The 12,234-nt window shown below is 46.9% G+C and overlaps 1 protein-coding gene and 1 long non-coding RNA gene across 3 annotated transcripts; both read left to right on the forward strand.

Annotated features, from left to right (window-relative positions):
* The first annotated feature begins 207 nt into the window (after nucleotides 1-207).
* LOC127321802 (uncharacterized) lies at nucleotides 208-10,517 on the forward strand. Of its 2 annotated transcripts, XM_051350777.1 has the most exons (5): nucleotides 208-298; nucleotides 407-459; nucleotides 569-703; nucleotides 9,803-9,879; nucleotides 9,994-10,517. In XM_051350777.1, exons 1-5 carry the CDS (start codon nucleotides 233-235, stop codon nucleotides 10,254-10,256), a joined length of 594 nt encoding a protein of 197 aa, XP_051206737.1. In that variant the 5' UTR covers nucleotides 208-232; the 3' UTR covers nucleotides 10,257-10,517. The 2 variants fall into 2 exon arrangements, with proteins under 2 accessions (XP_051206737.1, XP_051206738.1); XM_051350778.2 differs by lacking the exons at nucleotides 208-298; nucleotides 407-459; nucleotides 569-703 and adding exons at nucleotides 5,957-6,424; nucleotides 7,602-7,686.
* On the forward strand, nucleotides 1,487-4,077 carry LOC139830756 (uncharacterized). Its single transcript, XR_011744231.1, has 2 exons — nucleotides 1,487-1,932; nucleotides 3,110-4,077. It is a non-coding gene; the product is annotated as an uncharacterized lncRNA (long non-coding RNA).
* Nucleotides 10,518-12,234: the final 1,717 nt, after the last annotated feature.

Here is a 12,234-nt window from a genome sequence, read left to right on the forward strand (position 1 = left end):
TTGGGTCGTCGGTTTGAGTTGGCCCGCTGGAGATGTCCTTAGGAAGGTCGGTCTTTCGCACGTATCAGCCCGAACAGAGTCGTGGCCCATCAGAACATAGTCGTCGTCCAAGATGGGCTTGAGCCCCGAGGCAGGCAGACAGGCGCCGCCGATCGAGGGCCAAGTGAAGCTAAGCAAACTCAAACCCTCGACGGGACGCGACGGCAGCGGAGCGGCGAGAGGTCGGAGGCCAATGCTGCTCCGGTTCCTCGGCCGGATCTGCGGCGACGCCGTTGGGTCGGCGGCGAGGAGGCTCCACGTACGTAACCCTCCCTCTCCACTTCCCCCCCTATCTCTCCTTGCGCGTGGTCCGTGTTCGAGGGATCAGGTTCACGGCCATAGCTAATTAATCCATCGACCCGTGCAGAGAGACGTCGGCGACGAGGTGCGGGAGTGCTATCGCGCCCTTTACCACCACAGGTTATTGACTTAATCGTCTCTCTCTCTCTGTCTCTGCTGCCCCCAAATTCTCTCCGATTTCACTCCAAACATCCGCATTTAATTCGGTTAGGTTTTCCTTCCACCGCAGGAGGTGCGTTCAATTTCGCGCGGAAATGGATCTCTACGCGGGGGTCTGCCACGAGGCCGCCCGTTCCGCTCGAAAGCTGTGCAAGAACGTGGAGGACGAGGGGGAGAGCTTCTGCCGCGACCTCTGGGCGCAGAGGTTCTTTTGTTTCTTTCCACCTACTAGTCATTATAATTCATAAAGAAGAAGAAGAAGAACTAAATCTCACTCCGCGGTTTGCTTTTGTCGGTGCAGGTGTAAGTGGAGCGTGGGCAGGGAGACACGGCAAACGGCGACGTGGTACAGCTCTACTAGTTTGTTGACGTGGAACCTCGGGGCGAGGTTCCTTGTTAGTGGTGTCGATTGTAACGGCCCAGGATAATACCCCTCTATTAGTTTGTTGGTTGTTTTTGTTTGTGCATCATAAGCATCATATGCATCTTATCATGTCACCTTTGTTTTATAAAAGTTGCATCAAATCTTGTTCTTGTGTTCTTCTTTGGCTCTCTCCCTCTCTCTTGCTTTTCTAATCCAAGACCAACCTTAAATCTTCTTATCCTTCTCCCCTGTGATGTTCCAAAACTAAAACCCTATTTATGGTTTTGCCTAAATTCTTATACAAGGGTTATGTTAAACCTTCCTCTCTCACTCTCTTATATTTTTGAATCCTATTTTTTTTTTTTTTGCACCTAAACCCTTGTAACCTGGGAAGTTTGTTTTGTTTCAAAACTTGCAGGATACTTCTCAAAAATTTCTTTACAAACTTCCTCTCTGTTTTCAAATTCAAAGACAAGGGATAAAACAACTAAAAGGAAACAGTTATATATATATATATATATATATATATATATATAAAAGGAAAAACCTTTCTAACCCTTTCTACCGGGAGGCCAGACCAGCCCACTTACCTGGTGCTTGACCGAGCAGGGAGAGGAGCCTCCGCTCCTGTTTGTCGTCTTCAGCCAAGCCAGAGCACGAGCAAGGCGTGAGCTCGTTCCCCACCTCTTTTCCCCTCCAAAGCAATCCCCAACCCTAGCTCCCTACTTCCTCTTGCCCGCCGCCGTCGCCTACTCTCCCATCCCCTCCTCCACGAAACGCCTCTTCGGAGAAGAAAATCACCAGGGAGTTTTCATATTCAGTTATAGAGTTTCGCCTGAGAAAGATCGCCGCCGCACCGTCGTTCCTCGTCGCCGTTCGCCGTACTGAGCGCGGGGATGGAGCGCCCGTGGCCTCGTCTTCCTCCTCGCTGAGTTCACGGAGCAGGAGCAACTCTGGGATGACTTCCCCCTCCACGCCGCCGCCGTACTCGTCGCAGTCACCGACAAGTTGGTCTTCCTCCGCTCCGTCTCTGTCTTCCCCGAGATCAAAACACGTCGCCACCAACCCCAGTGAGCAGCCACCTCTTCTTTCCCTTCTTTTGTGCTTAGTTTCCATCACTACATTGCCGTCCTCCGTCATTCTCCAGTTTCGGAAACGATGCCAATATTCAGTTCAAGTTTGACGCTTTCAGTTAACTGTAGGGCTCACAGTTTAACCTCTCTGCTCCTGTTTACTCTGCACATAGTTGCTCCACACAGCCATCACCACGCAGTCCGCGTTGCACCTTGGCACGCTCGCGAACATCCAGCTAGCTGCTGACCATCGACCTGCTAGCCTGCTTGGTTCAGCTAGCTAGGCATCAGTGATCAATCGATCCAGCTGCCTATAAACAATCGCTGGTCACATTTTGATCAGCTCCACTGACTAGCCCCTCGATCCTTCCCAGCATACACACGATCTAATTACCAGGAGGTGCAACGCCACCATCTGCTTTATCTATTTCTATTCCTGTTTCAGCATACAGTTGTTCATTTTTTTCAGTTTGGTCAGTAAACGGGACTGCTTCCAGCTCCGCTTCAAGTACAGTCGTGACCCTGGTTGCTTTAGCTTGTTTTCAGCGTGACGCTAACTAAACAACAGCACCACGTTAGCCTTTGTGGCTTGTTCCCTTTTTTTTTCTCCAAACAGTTGATCCTAAGATCAAATCAAATCTGGTGGAAAATTATCCCCATGCTAGCTTTTTGTTCCCTGATGATATTCATCAGATCCGGCTATTCCATCTCTGGTCTGTCTATTATAGTCTTCCTAATTCCTATATACATGCAATCTATTTTATTTTATAACTTGCAATCAGTAGCTCTAATTGCAAAGTGTTTTATATGAAATTTGATCAGAAAATTATGAGGAATCTAAATATGTCATCCATATACATGTTTGCATCTGGCATCATGTAGTGCCGTGTTAGTTTGCATCGCACCTAATAAATAAACGCGGAGTATTTGGGAATTACCGGCTACGGTTCCTCGCTCCGATTAATATTGCAGTAGCTCACCCATGCCATGCTAATCAACATTTAATTTGTGCGGTAGAGAAATAACTGGAACCCTATAATTGTGTTGCGGGGATTCCGGTTCCACTTAATTTGGTTAAGTACAACGCATCATCGTTGCCATGCCATGCATATCATCTTGAGCATGCCGACTCTTTATCCGTAGTAGTAAGATTTGCATGCGTTGTGTGTTCCAGCATTTGCTTCTTCCCGGATAGGATCGCGAAGTGGTGTTGTGAGATACGGCAAGTTCTCCGGATGTCCCTCGGCAAGCTTTAACAGGCAAGCATTTCCTATACTCCTGTCTCTGCAGGAGTCGCTCACCTATTTTATTTTGCCTTCTCTCTTATGCTAGCCTTGAGTTGCGTTCTTGTCACGTGTCCTATCCACTTGTTACCTCAAGCAGCCCATATTGCCACCACCACCTCCTACAGCTGTTGTTTGGTTATCGGGTCTGCCTTGCGCGTCGTAGTGCATGCTAGTGCTGTTTATGTCTCGTTACCGTTATCGATATCTTATCGGGTTATCTGTTGGGGAATCATGACACATGGTTTATGGACATATTAGTTGGAGATAATCACACTTTACTTTATTGTTAACAACAAAAATTGTAAGCAGAGGCATCTGTGAGCCCCTTTGCGAAAGCATCGGAACTTTGACTCGCTAATGTCCCCTAGGACCCGAGTTCCTGTTATCTGTTCCGAGATTGAGCGCTCTACCCATGCGTGGGGACGTTTATTGGGACCCCCCCTCACCTTTTACCTTTTCTCAAGTCAGTTGAAAAGGGGGCCACAACCTTGGTTTTATTTGCCTATGCCATGTATGCCATGCTTTACTTACTGTTGCCTTCGGGTGTTTACTTCCTGTTGCCTTCGGGTGTTTATATTCTGTACTGTACCTTGCGGGACGTTTAGCGAAGCGTGTGGTTCGCACGCCTAGCCGCCGGCGCAAACCCTGAGTCCGTCTCGGAGTACGGCCGGACTTCGTCACGGGTAGCTTAGTCGGGTGGCCCCCCTAGACTTTCTTGTTGAACTGGGAACGGTCTTGTTGTGAGACTCCGCACTTGCTACGCGGGTTCGAGCATGTGTATGGTTACATTTGGGCAACCCCTGCAGGGTGTACATCTTATCGATAAGCCGTGTCCGCGGTTATGGACGACTTGGAATTGTATAGCTCGATCATAGAACAACTTACACCTGTATGCTGATATTAATAATTTGCTAATAACTTGCGTAGTAATATAGCATTACTACAACGGCTACCTAATAAAACTTGTCCACCGTGTGAGTGCCTTTGCCAGTACCTCTTTGCGAAGGGGGATCGCATCGGCTGGGTTTTGTTTGCAGAGTATAGAACTGTTAGTTTTATGCGCTCTCTCACCTTCTCTGATAGACGAAAGTTGTAGAGTGTCTCTATAGGTTTTTAGTGCTTGCGCGCTGCCGCTTAACCCCACCATATTGCCTATGACGTTCCTCTTGCGTCCTCTAAGTCCCTTGCGTGCCTCAAGTACAAAGGACGACTGGTTGACGAATGCTTACACGTCTTGAAGTCTTGTTAAGTACGAACCCGTACTTATTGCTACTTCTTTGGGACATAACCGGGCAGGTATGAAGTTTTGTTCGACGAAGACGACGTTAGCAAGGTTACCCTTCCGGCTTGGCCTGGGCAGGGTTATGGACGCCATCGTTTATCTTCAGGACTCTTAGTCCAATTTGTATCTTGTCCGTACTCGGACGTATTTGATCTTTTGTATGATTTGGATCTTATGTTGTATATTTGTATCTTGACTCGTTGGAGTCGTTGTTGTAATATATGTTTCTTGTGGGCTCTATTGTAATCCTGTTGTAATGTTACCGCTCGTGTTAATTCCTCTGGCATCACGTGTGTGATTTGTCGCGCACGTCGTGTCGGAGGGCGTCTCAGAATCGATACCGTGCGGATTTCGGCGGGATCGCTGGAATCCTCATGGTACCGGTTCCGGGGCGTCACAAGTTGGTATCAGAGCTCAGGTTGACGGTACCCCACTAGTCCAGCCTGTAGGATAACCTTGCCAACGGACGTTGTTGTGTCTAGTGTCAAAACTATTTTCTAAAACTTCGTTGGATAGATCTGATTAGTTCTGATTTTTCTCCTTATCTATATTCTTTCTCTTCTCACCTTTGCGAATTCGAATCTTCTCTTGTCCGCTTCTTCGAGTCTTAGGTTTCGACGTGGGTTGGACGATCTTTGCCCCCTCGCCTATTAGGTCCGATCTTCGGAGGATCCCGACGGAAGCGCATCATCAACAACGGAACAACAACTTCTTGTTAGTGGTGTCGACCGATCAGCATGGAGCAAGAACTCATGTTAGTGGTGTCGAGGAGTTCGACACATCGCCAGAATGTTCCACCTCGAGGTCGGGTGTTTGTCAACATGGTACAAGAAGACTCGATAGTTTAACCAACTCCCCCTTAGCTTGACGTGGAACCTCGGGGCGAGGTTCCTTGTTAGTGGTGTCGATTGTAACGGCCCAGGATAATACCCCTCTATTAGTTTGTTGGTTGTTTTTGTTTGTGCATCATAAGCATCATATGCATCTTATCATGTCACCTTTGTTTTATAAAAGTTGCATCAAATCTTGTTCTTGTGTTCTTCTTTGGCTCTCTCCCTCTCTCTTGCTTTTCTAATCCAAGACCAACCTTAAATCTTCTTATCCTTCTCCCCTGTGATGTTCCAAAACTAAAACCCTATTTATGGTTTTGCCTAAATTCTTATACAAGGGTTATGTTAAACCTTCCTCTCTCACTCTCTTATATTTTTGAATCCTATTTTTTTTTTTTTTGCACCTAAACCCTTGTAACCTGGGAAGTTTGTTTTGTTTCAAAACTTGCAGGATACTTCTCAAAAATTTCTTTACAAACTTCCTCTCTGTTTTCAAATTCAAAGACAAGGGATAAAACAACTAAAAGGAAACAGTTATATATATATATATATATATAAAAGGAAAAACCTTTCTAACCCTTTCTACCGGGAGGCCAGACCAGCCCACTTACCTGGTGCTTGACCGAGCAGGGAGAGGAGCCTCCGCTCCTGTTTGTCGTCTTCAGCCAAGCTAGAGCACGAGCAAGGCGTGAGCTCGTTCCCCACCTCTTTTCCCCTCCAAAGCAATCCCCAACCCTAGCTCCCTACCTCCTCTTGCCCGCCGCCGTCGCCTACTCTCCCATCCCCTCCTCCACGAAACGCCTCTTCGGAGAAGAAAATCACCAGGGAGTTTTCATATTCAGTTATAGAGTTTCGCCTGAGAAAGATCGCCGCCGCGCCGTCGTTCCTCGTCGCCGTTCGCCGTACTGAGCGCGGGGATGGAGCGCCCGTGGCCTCGTCTTCCTCCTCGCTGAGTTCACGGAGCAGGAGCAACTCTGGGATGACTTCCCCCTCCACGCCGCCGCCGTACTCGTCGCAGTCACCGACAAGTTGGTCTTCCTCCGCTCCGTCTCTGTCTTCCCCGAGATCAAAACACGTCGCCACCAACCCCAGTGAGCAGCCGCCTCTTCTTTCCCTTCTTTTGTGCTTAGTTTCCATCACTACATTGCCGTCCTCCGTCATTCTCCAGTTTCGGAAACGATGCCAATATTCAGTTCAAATTTGACGCTTTCAGTTAACTGTAGGGCTCACAGTTTAACCTCTCTGCTCCTGTTTACTCTGCACATAGTTGCTCCACACAGCCATCACCACGCAGTCCGCGCTGCACCTTGGCACGCTCGCGAACATCCAGCTAGCTGCTGACCATCGACCTGCTAGCCTGCTTGGTTCAGCTAGCTAGGCATCAGTGATCAATCGATCCAGCTGCCTATAAACAATCGCTGGTCACATTTTGATCAGCTCCACTGACTAGCCCCTCGATCCTTCCCAGCATACACACGATCTAATTACCAGGAGGTGCAACGCCACCATCTGCTTTATCTATTTCTATTCCTGTTTCAGCATACAGTTGTTCATTTTTTTCAGTTTGGTCAGTAAACGGGACTGCTTCCAGCTCCGCTTCAAGTACAGTCGTGACCCTGGTTGCTTTAGCTTGTTTTCAGCGTGACGCTAACTAAACAACAGCACCACGTTAGCCTTTGTGGCTTGTTCCCTTTTTTTTTCTCCAAACAGTTGATCCTAAGATCAAATCAAATCTGGTGGAAAATTATCCCCATGCTAGCTTTTTGTTCCCTGATGATATTCATCAGATCCGGCTATTCCATCTCTGGTCTGTCTATTATAGTCTTCCTAATTCCTATATACATGCAATCTATTTTATTTTATAACTTGCAATCAGTAGCTCTAATTGCAAAGTGTTTTATATGAAATTTGATCAGAAAATTATGAGGAATCTAAATATGTCATCCATATACATGTTTGCATCTGGCATCATGTAGTGCCGTGTTAGTTTGCATCGCACCTAATAAATAAACGCGGAGTATTTGGGAATTACCGGCTACGGTTCCTCGCTCCGATTAATATTGCAGTAGCTCACCCATGCCATGCTAATCAACATTTAATTTGTGCGGTAGAGAAATAACTGGAACCCTATAATTGTGTTGCGGGGATTCCGGTTCCACTTAATTTGGTTAAGTACAACGCATCATCGTTGCCATGCCATGCATATCATCTTGAGCATGCCGACTCTTTATCCGTAGTAGTAAGATTTGCATGCGTTGTGTGTTCCAGCATTTGCTTCTTCCCGGATAGGATCGCGAAGTGGTGTTGTGAGATACGGCAAGTTCTCCGGATGTCCCTCGGCAAGCTTTAACAGGCAAGCATTTCCTATACTCCTGTCTCTGCAGGAGTCGCTCACCTATTTTATTTTGCCTTCTCTCTTATGCTAGCCTTGAGTTGCGTTCTTGTCACGTGTCCTATCCACTTGTTACCTCAAGCAGCCCATATTGCCACCACCACCTCCTACAGCTGTTGTTTGGTTATCGGGTCTGCCTTGCGCGTCGTAGTGCATGCTAGTGCTGTTTATGTCTCGTTACCGTTATCGATATCTTATCGGGTTATCTGTTGGGGAATCATGACACATGGTTTATGGACATATTAGTTGGAGATAATCACACTTTACTTTATTGTTAACAACAAAAATTGTAAGCAGAGGCATCTGTGAGCCCCTTTGCGAAAGCATCGGAACTTTGACTCGCTAATGTCCCCTAGGACCCGAGTTCCTGTTATCTGTTCCGAGATTGAGCGCTCTACCCATGCGTGGGGACGTTTATTGGGACCCCCCCTCACCTTTTACCTTTTCTCAAGTCAGTTGAAAAGGGGGCCACAACCTTGATTTTATTTGCCTATGCCATGTATGCCATGCTTTACTTACTGTTGCCTTCGGGTGTTTACTTCCTGTTGCCTTCGGGTGTTTATTTTCTGTACTGTACCTTGCGGGACGTTTAGCGAAGCGTGTGGTTCGCACGCCTAGCCGCCGGCGCAAACCCTGAGTCCGTCTCGGAGTACGGCCGGACTTCGTCACGGGTAGCTTAGTCGGGTGGCCCCCCTAGACTTTCTTGTTGAACTGGGAACGGTCTTGTTGTGAGACTCTGCACTTGCTACGCGGGTTCGAGCATGCGTATGGTTACATTTGGGCAACCCCTGCAGGGTGTACATCTTATCGATAAGCCGTGTCCGCGGTTATGGACGACTTGGAATTGTATAGCTCGATCATAGAACAACTTACACCTGTATGCTGATATTAATAATTTGCTAATAACTTGCGTAGTAATATAGCATTACTACAACGGCTACCTAATAAAACTTGTCCATCGTGTGAGTGCCTTTGCCAGTACCTCTTTGCGAATGGGGATCGCATCGGCTGGGTTTTGTTTGCAGAGTATAGAACTGTTAGTTTTATGCGCTCTCTCACCTTCTCTGATAGACGAAAGTTGTAGAGTGTCTCTATAGGTTTTTAGTGCTTGCGCGCTGCCGCTTAACCCCACCATATTGCCTATGACGTTCCTCTTGCGTCCTCTAAGTCCCTTGCGTGCCTCAAGTACAAAGGACGACTGGTTGACGAATGCTTACATGTCTTGAAGTCTTGTTAAGTACGAACCCGTACTTATTGCTACTTCTTTGGGACATAACCGGGCAGGTATGAAGTTTTGTTCGACGAAGACGACGTTAGCAAGGTTACCCTTCCGGCTTGGCCTGGGCAGGGTTATGGACGCCATCGTTTATCTTCAGGACTCTTAGTCCAATTTGTATCTTGTCCGTACTCGGACGCATTTGATCTTTTGTATGATTTGGATCTTATGTTGTATATTTGTATCTTGACTCGTTGGAGTCGTTGTTATAATATATGTTTCTTGTGGGCTCTATTGTAATCCTGTTGTAATGTTACCGCTCGTGTTAATTCCTCTGGCATCACGTGTGTGATTTGTCGCGCACGTCGTGTCGGAGGGCGTCTCAGAATCGATACCGTGCGGATTTCGGCGGGATCGCTGGAATCCTCATGGTACCGGTTCCGGGGCGTCACAAAATGTAAGCCTTCCGTGTGCTGGCATGCGTGAATTTTATGGAATGGATTTTGTTCTTGCAATGAAAGATATGCTATGTATTTCGTTGCACCCATATAATGTCTGGGTTATATTAATTATTAGAGCACAAGATCAAAATTGTTTTTACAAATTATATGCCCAGATGTGATTAAGAAAACTGTGATGCTATTACAAATCTGGGTCTAGCTTGCTCCGGTCAATATCCTGTCGTACGGGAACAAAGGCATGATAGGTCTTTGGATTGTGCAACGCATGTGCCAGTTCATCAAAACAGAATATTATTTCCAGTCACAATGAGATAAATTGTTGGTTATGCCGTCATCGAACAGCAATGACAGAAGACGGTTGTGATCCCAATATCTGCTTACAAGTTTTGATCCTTTGCAGGAGAAGAATCCTGGATGGCTACCTTACCTTGCATGGGGTAAACTACATTCTCAAGTTTCCTGATCCGGAACCAGTAGGTATGAATTAATCTTCCTGCTTTCCCTGTGTATCGCTAGCTAGCTGTTTTCACCTAGTTAACTATGAGCAGATCAATGAGTGAATCTTTTCCTCTCACTCATACTGAATCGCAGAGCTCAAGGAGTCCACAGCTGAGGAGACCCTGAAGGAGGATGCCATGAGGTGGAGGTTCGAGCAGTACCTGATGACCGAGCACGGCTGCAATTACAGGACCAAGGAGAGGGTGAAGGCGTGGCTCTTTGACATGTTCAAGAAATGTGCTCTGGAGGTCGAGAAGCGTAATGCGGAGGGCGGTTGGGCCTCGTTTGGGACGGACCTGTTCTGGGCCGAGACAGAGCTAGAGTTCCGTAGACGCCGTGAGGTCGAAGATAATTGATGCTAGTATGCCATATGGCTTACCTCCGTGGTTTTCACCGACTAGTGGTTTATGGCGATGAACTAGGATGGTAGGAACTAATCAGACATTTGCTAGTGCTGGTGTATCTATATAGCCATGATGGTATGCATCTCCTGGTTCCGCTACTGTTTGTTCTGCATCTCTGTTTAAACAACCACTTGTTCTGAGTAGTGAACCTGGTATGTCAACTTTACTCGCAACAAACAATTGGTGATGTAAAAGGAACACACATTATATTTATGCATGTACATCGCACTGGGCTGATCCTAGCCGAATATAGCTGTCTGTAAGAACTGAGAGGAGAACATAGTAGATATGCTTATGTAAACGAACTAATCAAACCAGACGACTAAGTTAGATCCATTCATCTCCTGCAGAGGGCGATGTTCAGCGTGAGCTCCCCCATGGTGCTGTTGAGTCGGTTGAAGACGAGTGGCCCCAGCTCGCAGACCCTCAGCTGTGGCGCGGGCGCGGCCATCAGCTTGTAAAAGCGGTAGAGGGCCATGCCAGCAACCGCGTCGAAGAGCAGCAGCACCACCAACAGGATCACTTGCTGCCGCGACGGCCAGAGGCTCCTGTGCTGCTGCTGCTGGTCGTCACCGTCGTCGCGGATCATCGGCTTCCCTGCAGTCTTCATCTCGATGGGCTTCTGGTATGGACTATGGAGTGAGTGTGGTTAGGAACTGAGGATGATGGAGTAGGTGGAGCGGTCGATGTGTCTGCTGCGATAAGGAAGCCGGCGGGGCGCATGGGTTTATATCGGGTCGGAGCCGGAGTTGCGTGAGGTGGTTCATTTGGTATCTTCTTCTTTGGTGTGATCATACCTTACCTGGACGCCACCAGCTTCCTGTGCAGGCTGCATGCCTAGTGTTATGTAGATAGACCAGTACGAGCTAGCTAGCTAGATGTGCTGTACGTAGAGACAGGTAGTTGTGTAGATCGAATAGGTACATAGGGAGAAGAAACCACCTCCATGGTAGCTAGCACTACCAAGCTATAGCTATTCCCCGCTATCCAAACAGAGAACCGGAGTCCCGTTTGGCATCAATACATTTTATTTTGTACAAAGAATTTGAGTTCGAATTTTATTCTGAAGTCGATACGATTCGTGTGCTGCCAGTTGTGTACTTGTGAATGAAATACTCCATCCATTACAAAAAGTGATGAAATTCAGATGTATCTAGATACAATTTATTATATATAGATATACTCAATTTAGATAAATTTGTGACATCTTCTTTCGGATTGGAGAGTGTATTTATTATCCGGACGTATCTTGTTCAGTGTGAAGACTAATCCTCAATTCACTCCCGAGAGGGAGTATATAGATAGACTTGAATTTAGATAAATCTGTGACATCTTCTTTCAGACTGGAGAGTGTATTTATTATCCGGCCGTATCTTGTTCAGTGTGAAGACTACACCTCAATTCATTCCCCAGAGAGAGTATATAGATAGACTCGAATTTAGATAAATTTGCGACATCTTCTTTCAGGCTGGAGAGTGTATTTATTATCTGGCGCTATCTTGTTCAGTGTGAAGATCTACACCTCAATTCACTCCCCAGTACATAGAGAGGAAGAGACACGTAATCTAGCTACTTTTGGTTTTCAACAAAACTTGTATGGGAGGCATCATCAGTGTTGGGATTCCGTATAGAGGAAAGTAGTGGCGATTGTGGCACGCTTTGGCAGTGTTACAAAATGACAGTTGAGCAGCCTGGTAAGCGGTAAAGTATATTTCTAAGGGTATGTGTTCTAGGTTTAGCCAAAGTCAAACTTTAACCAAATATAGGAAAGAAAAAACCACTTGCAACCTGGCTGTGCTGCAAGTGGTGAGTACCGCCTGGCTGGACTTTCTCCTCGTCAGTGTTGTTTGCGAGCGACCAGTCTCGTGGTCATGCTGCCTTCGGCTGTGATGGCTGCTTCCAACAGGTATTGTTGCCAAAGGCTATGGCA

Source organism: Lolium perenne, chromosome 4 (genome assembly GCF_019359855.2).
Source record: "Lolium perenne isolate Kyuss_39 chromosome 4, Kyuss_2.0, whole genome shotgun sequence".
NCBI lineage: Eukaryota > Viridiplantae > Streptophyta > Magnoliopsida > Poales > Poaceae > Lolium > Lolium perenne.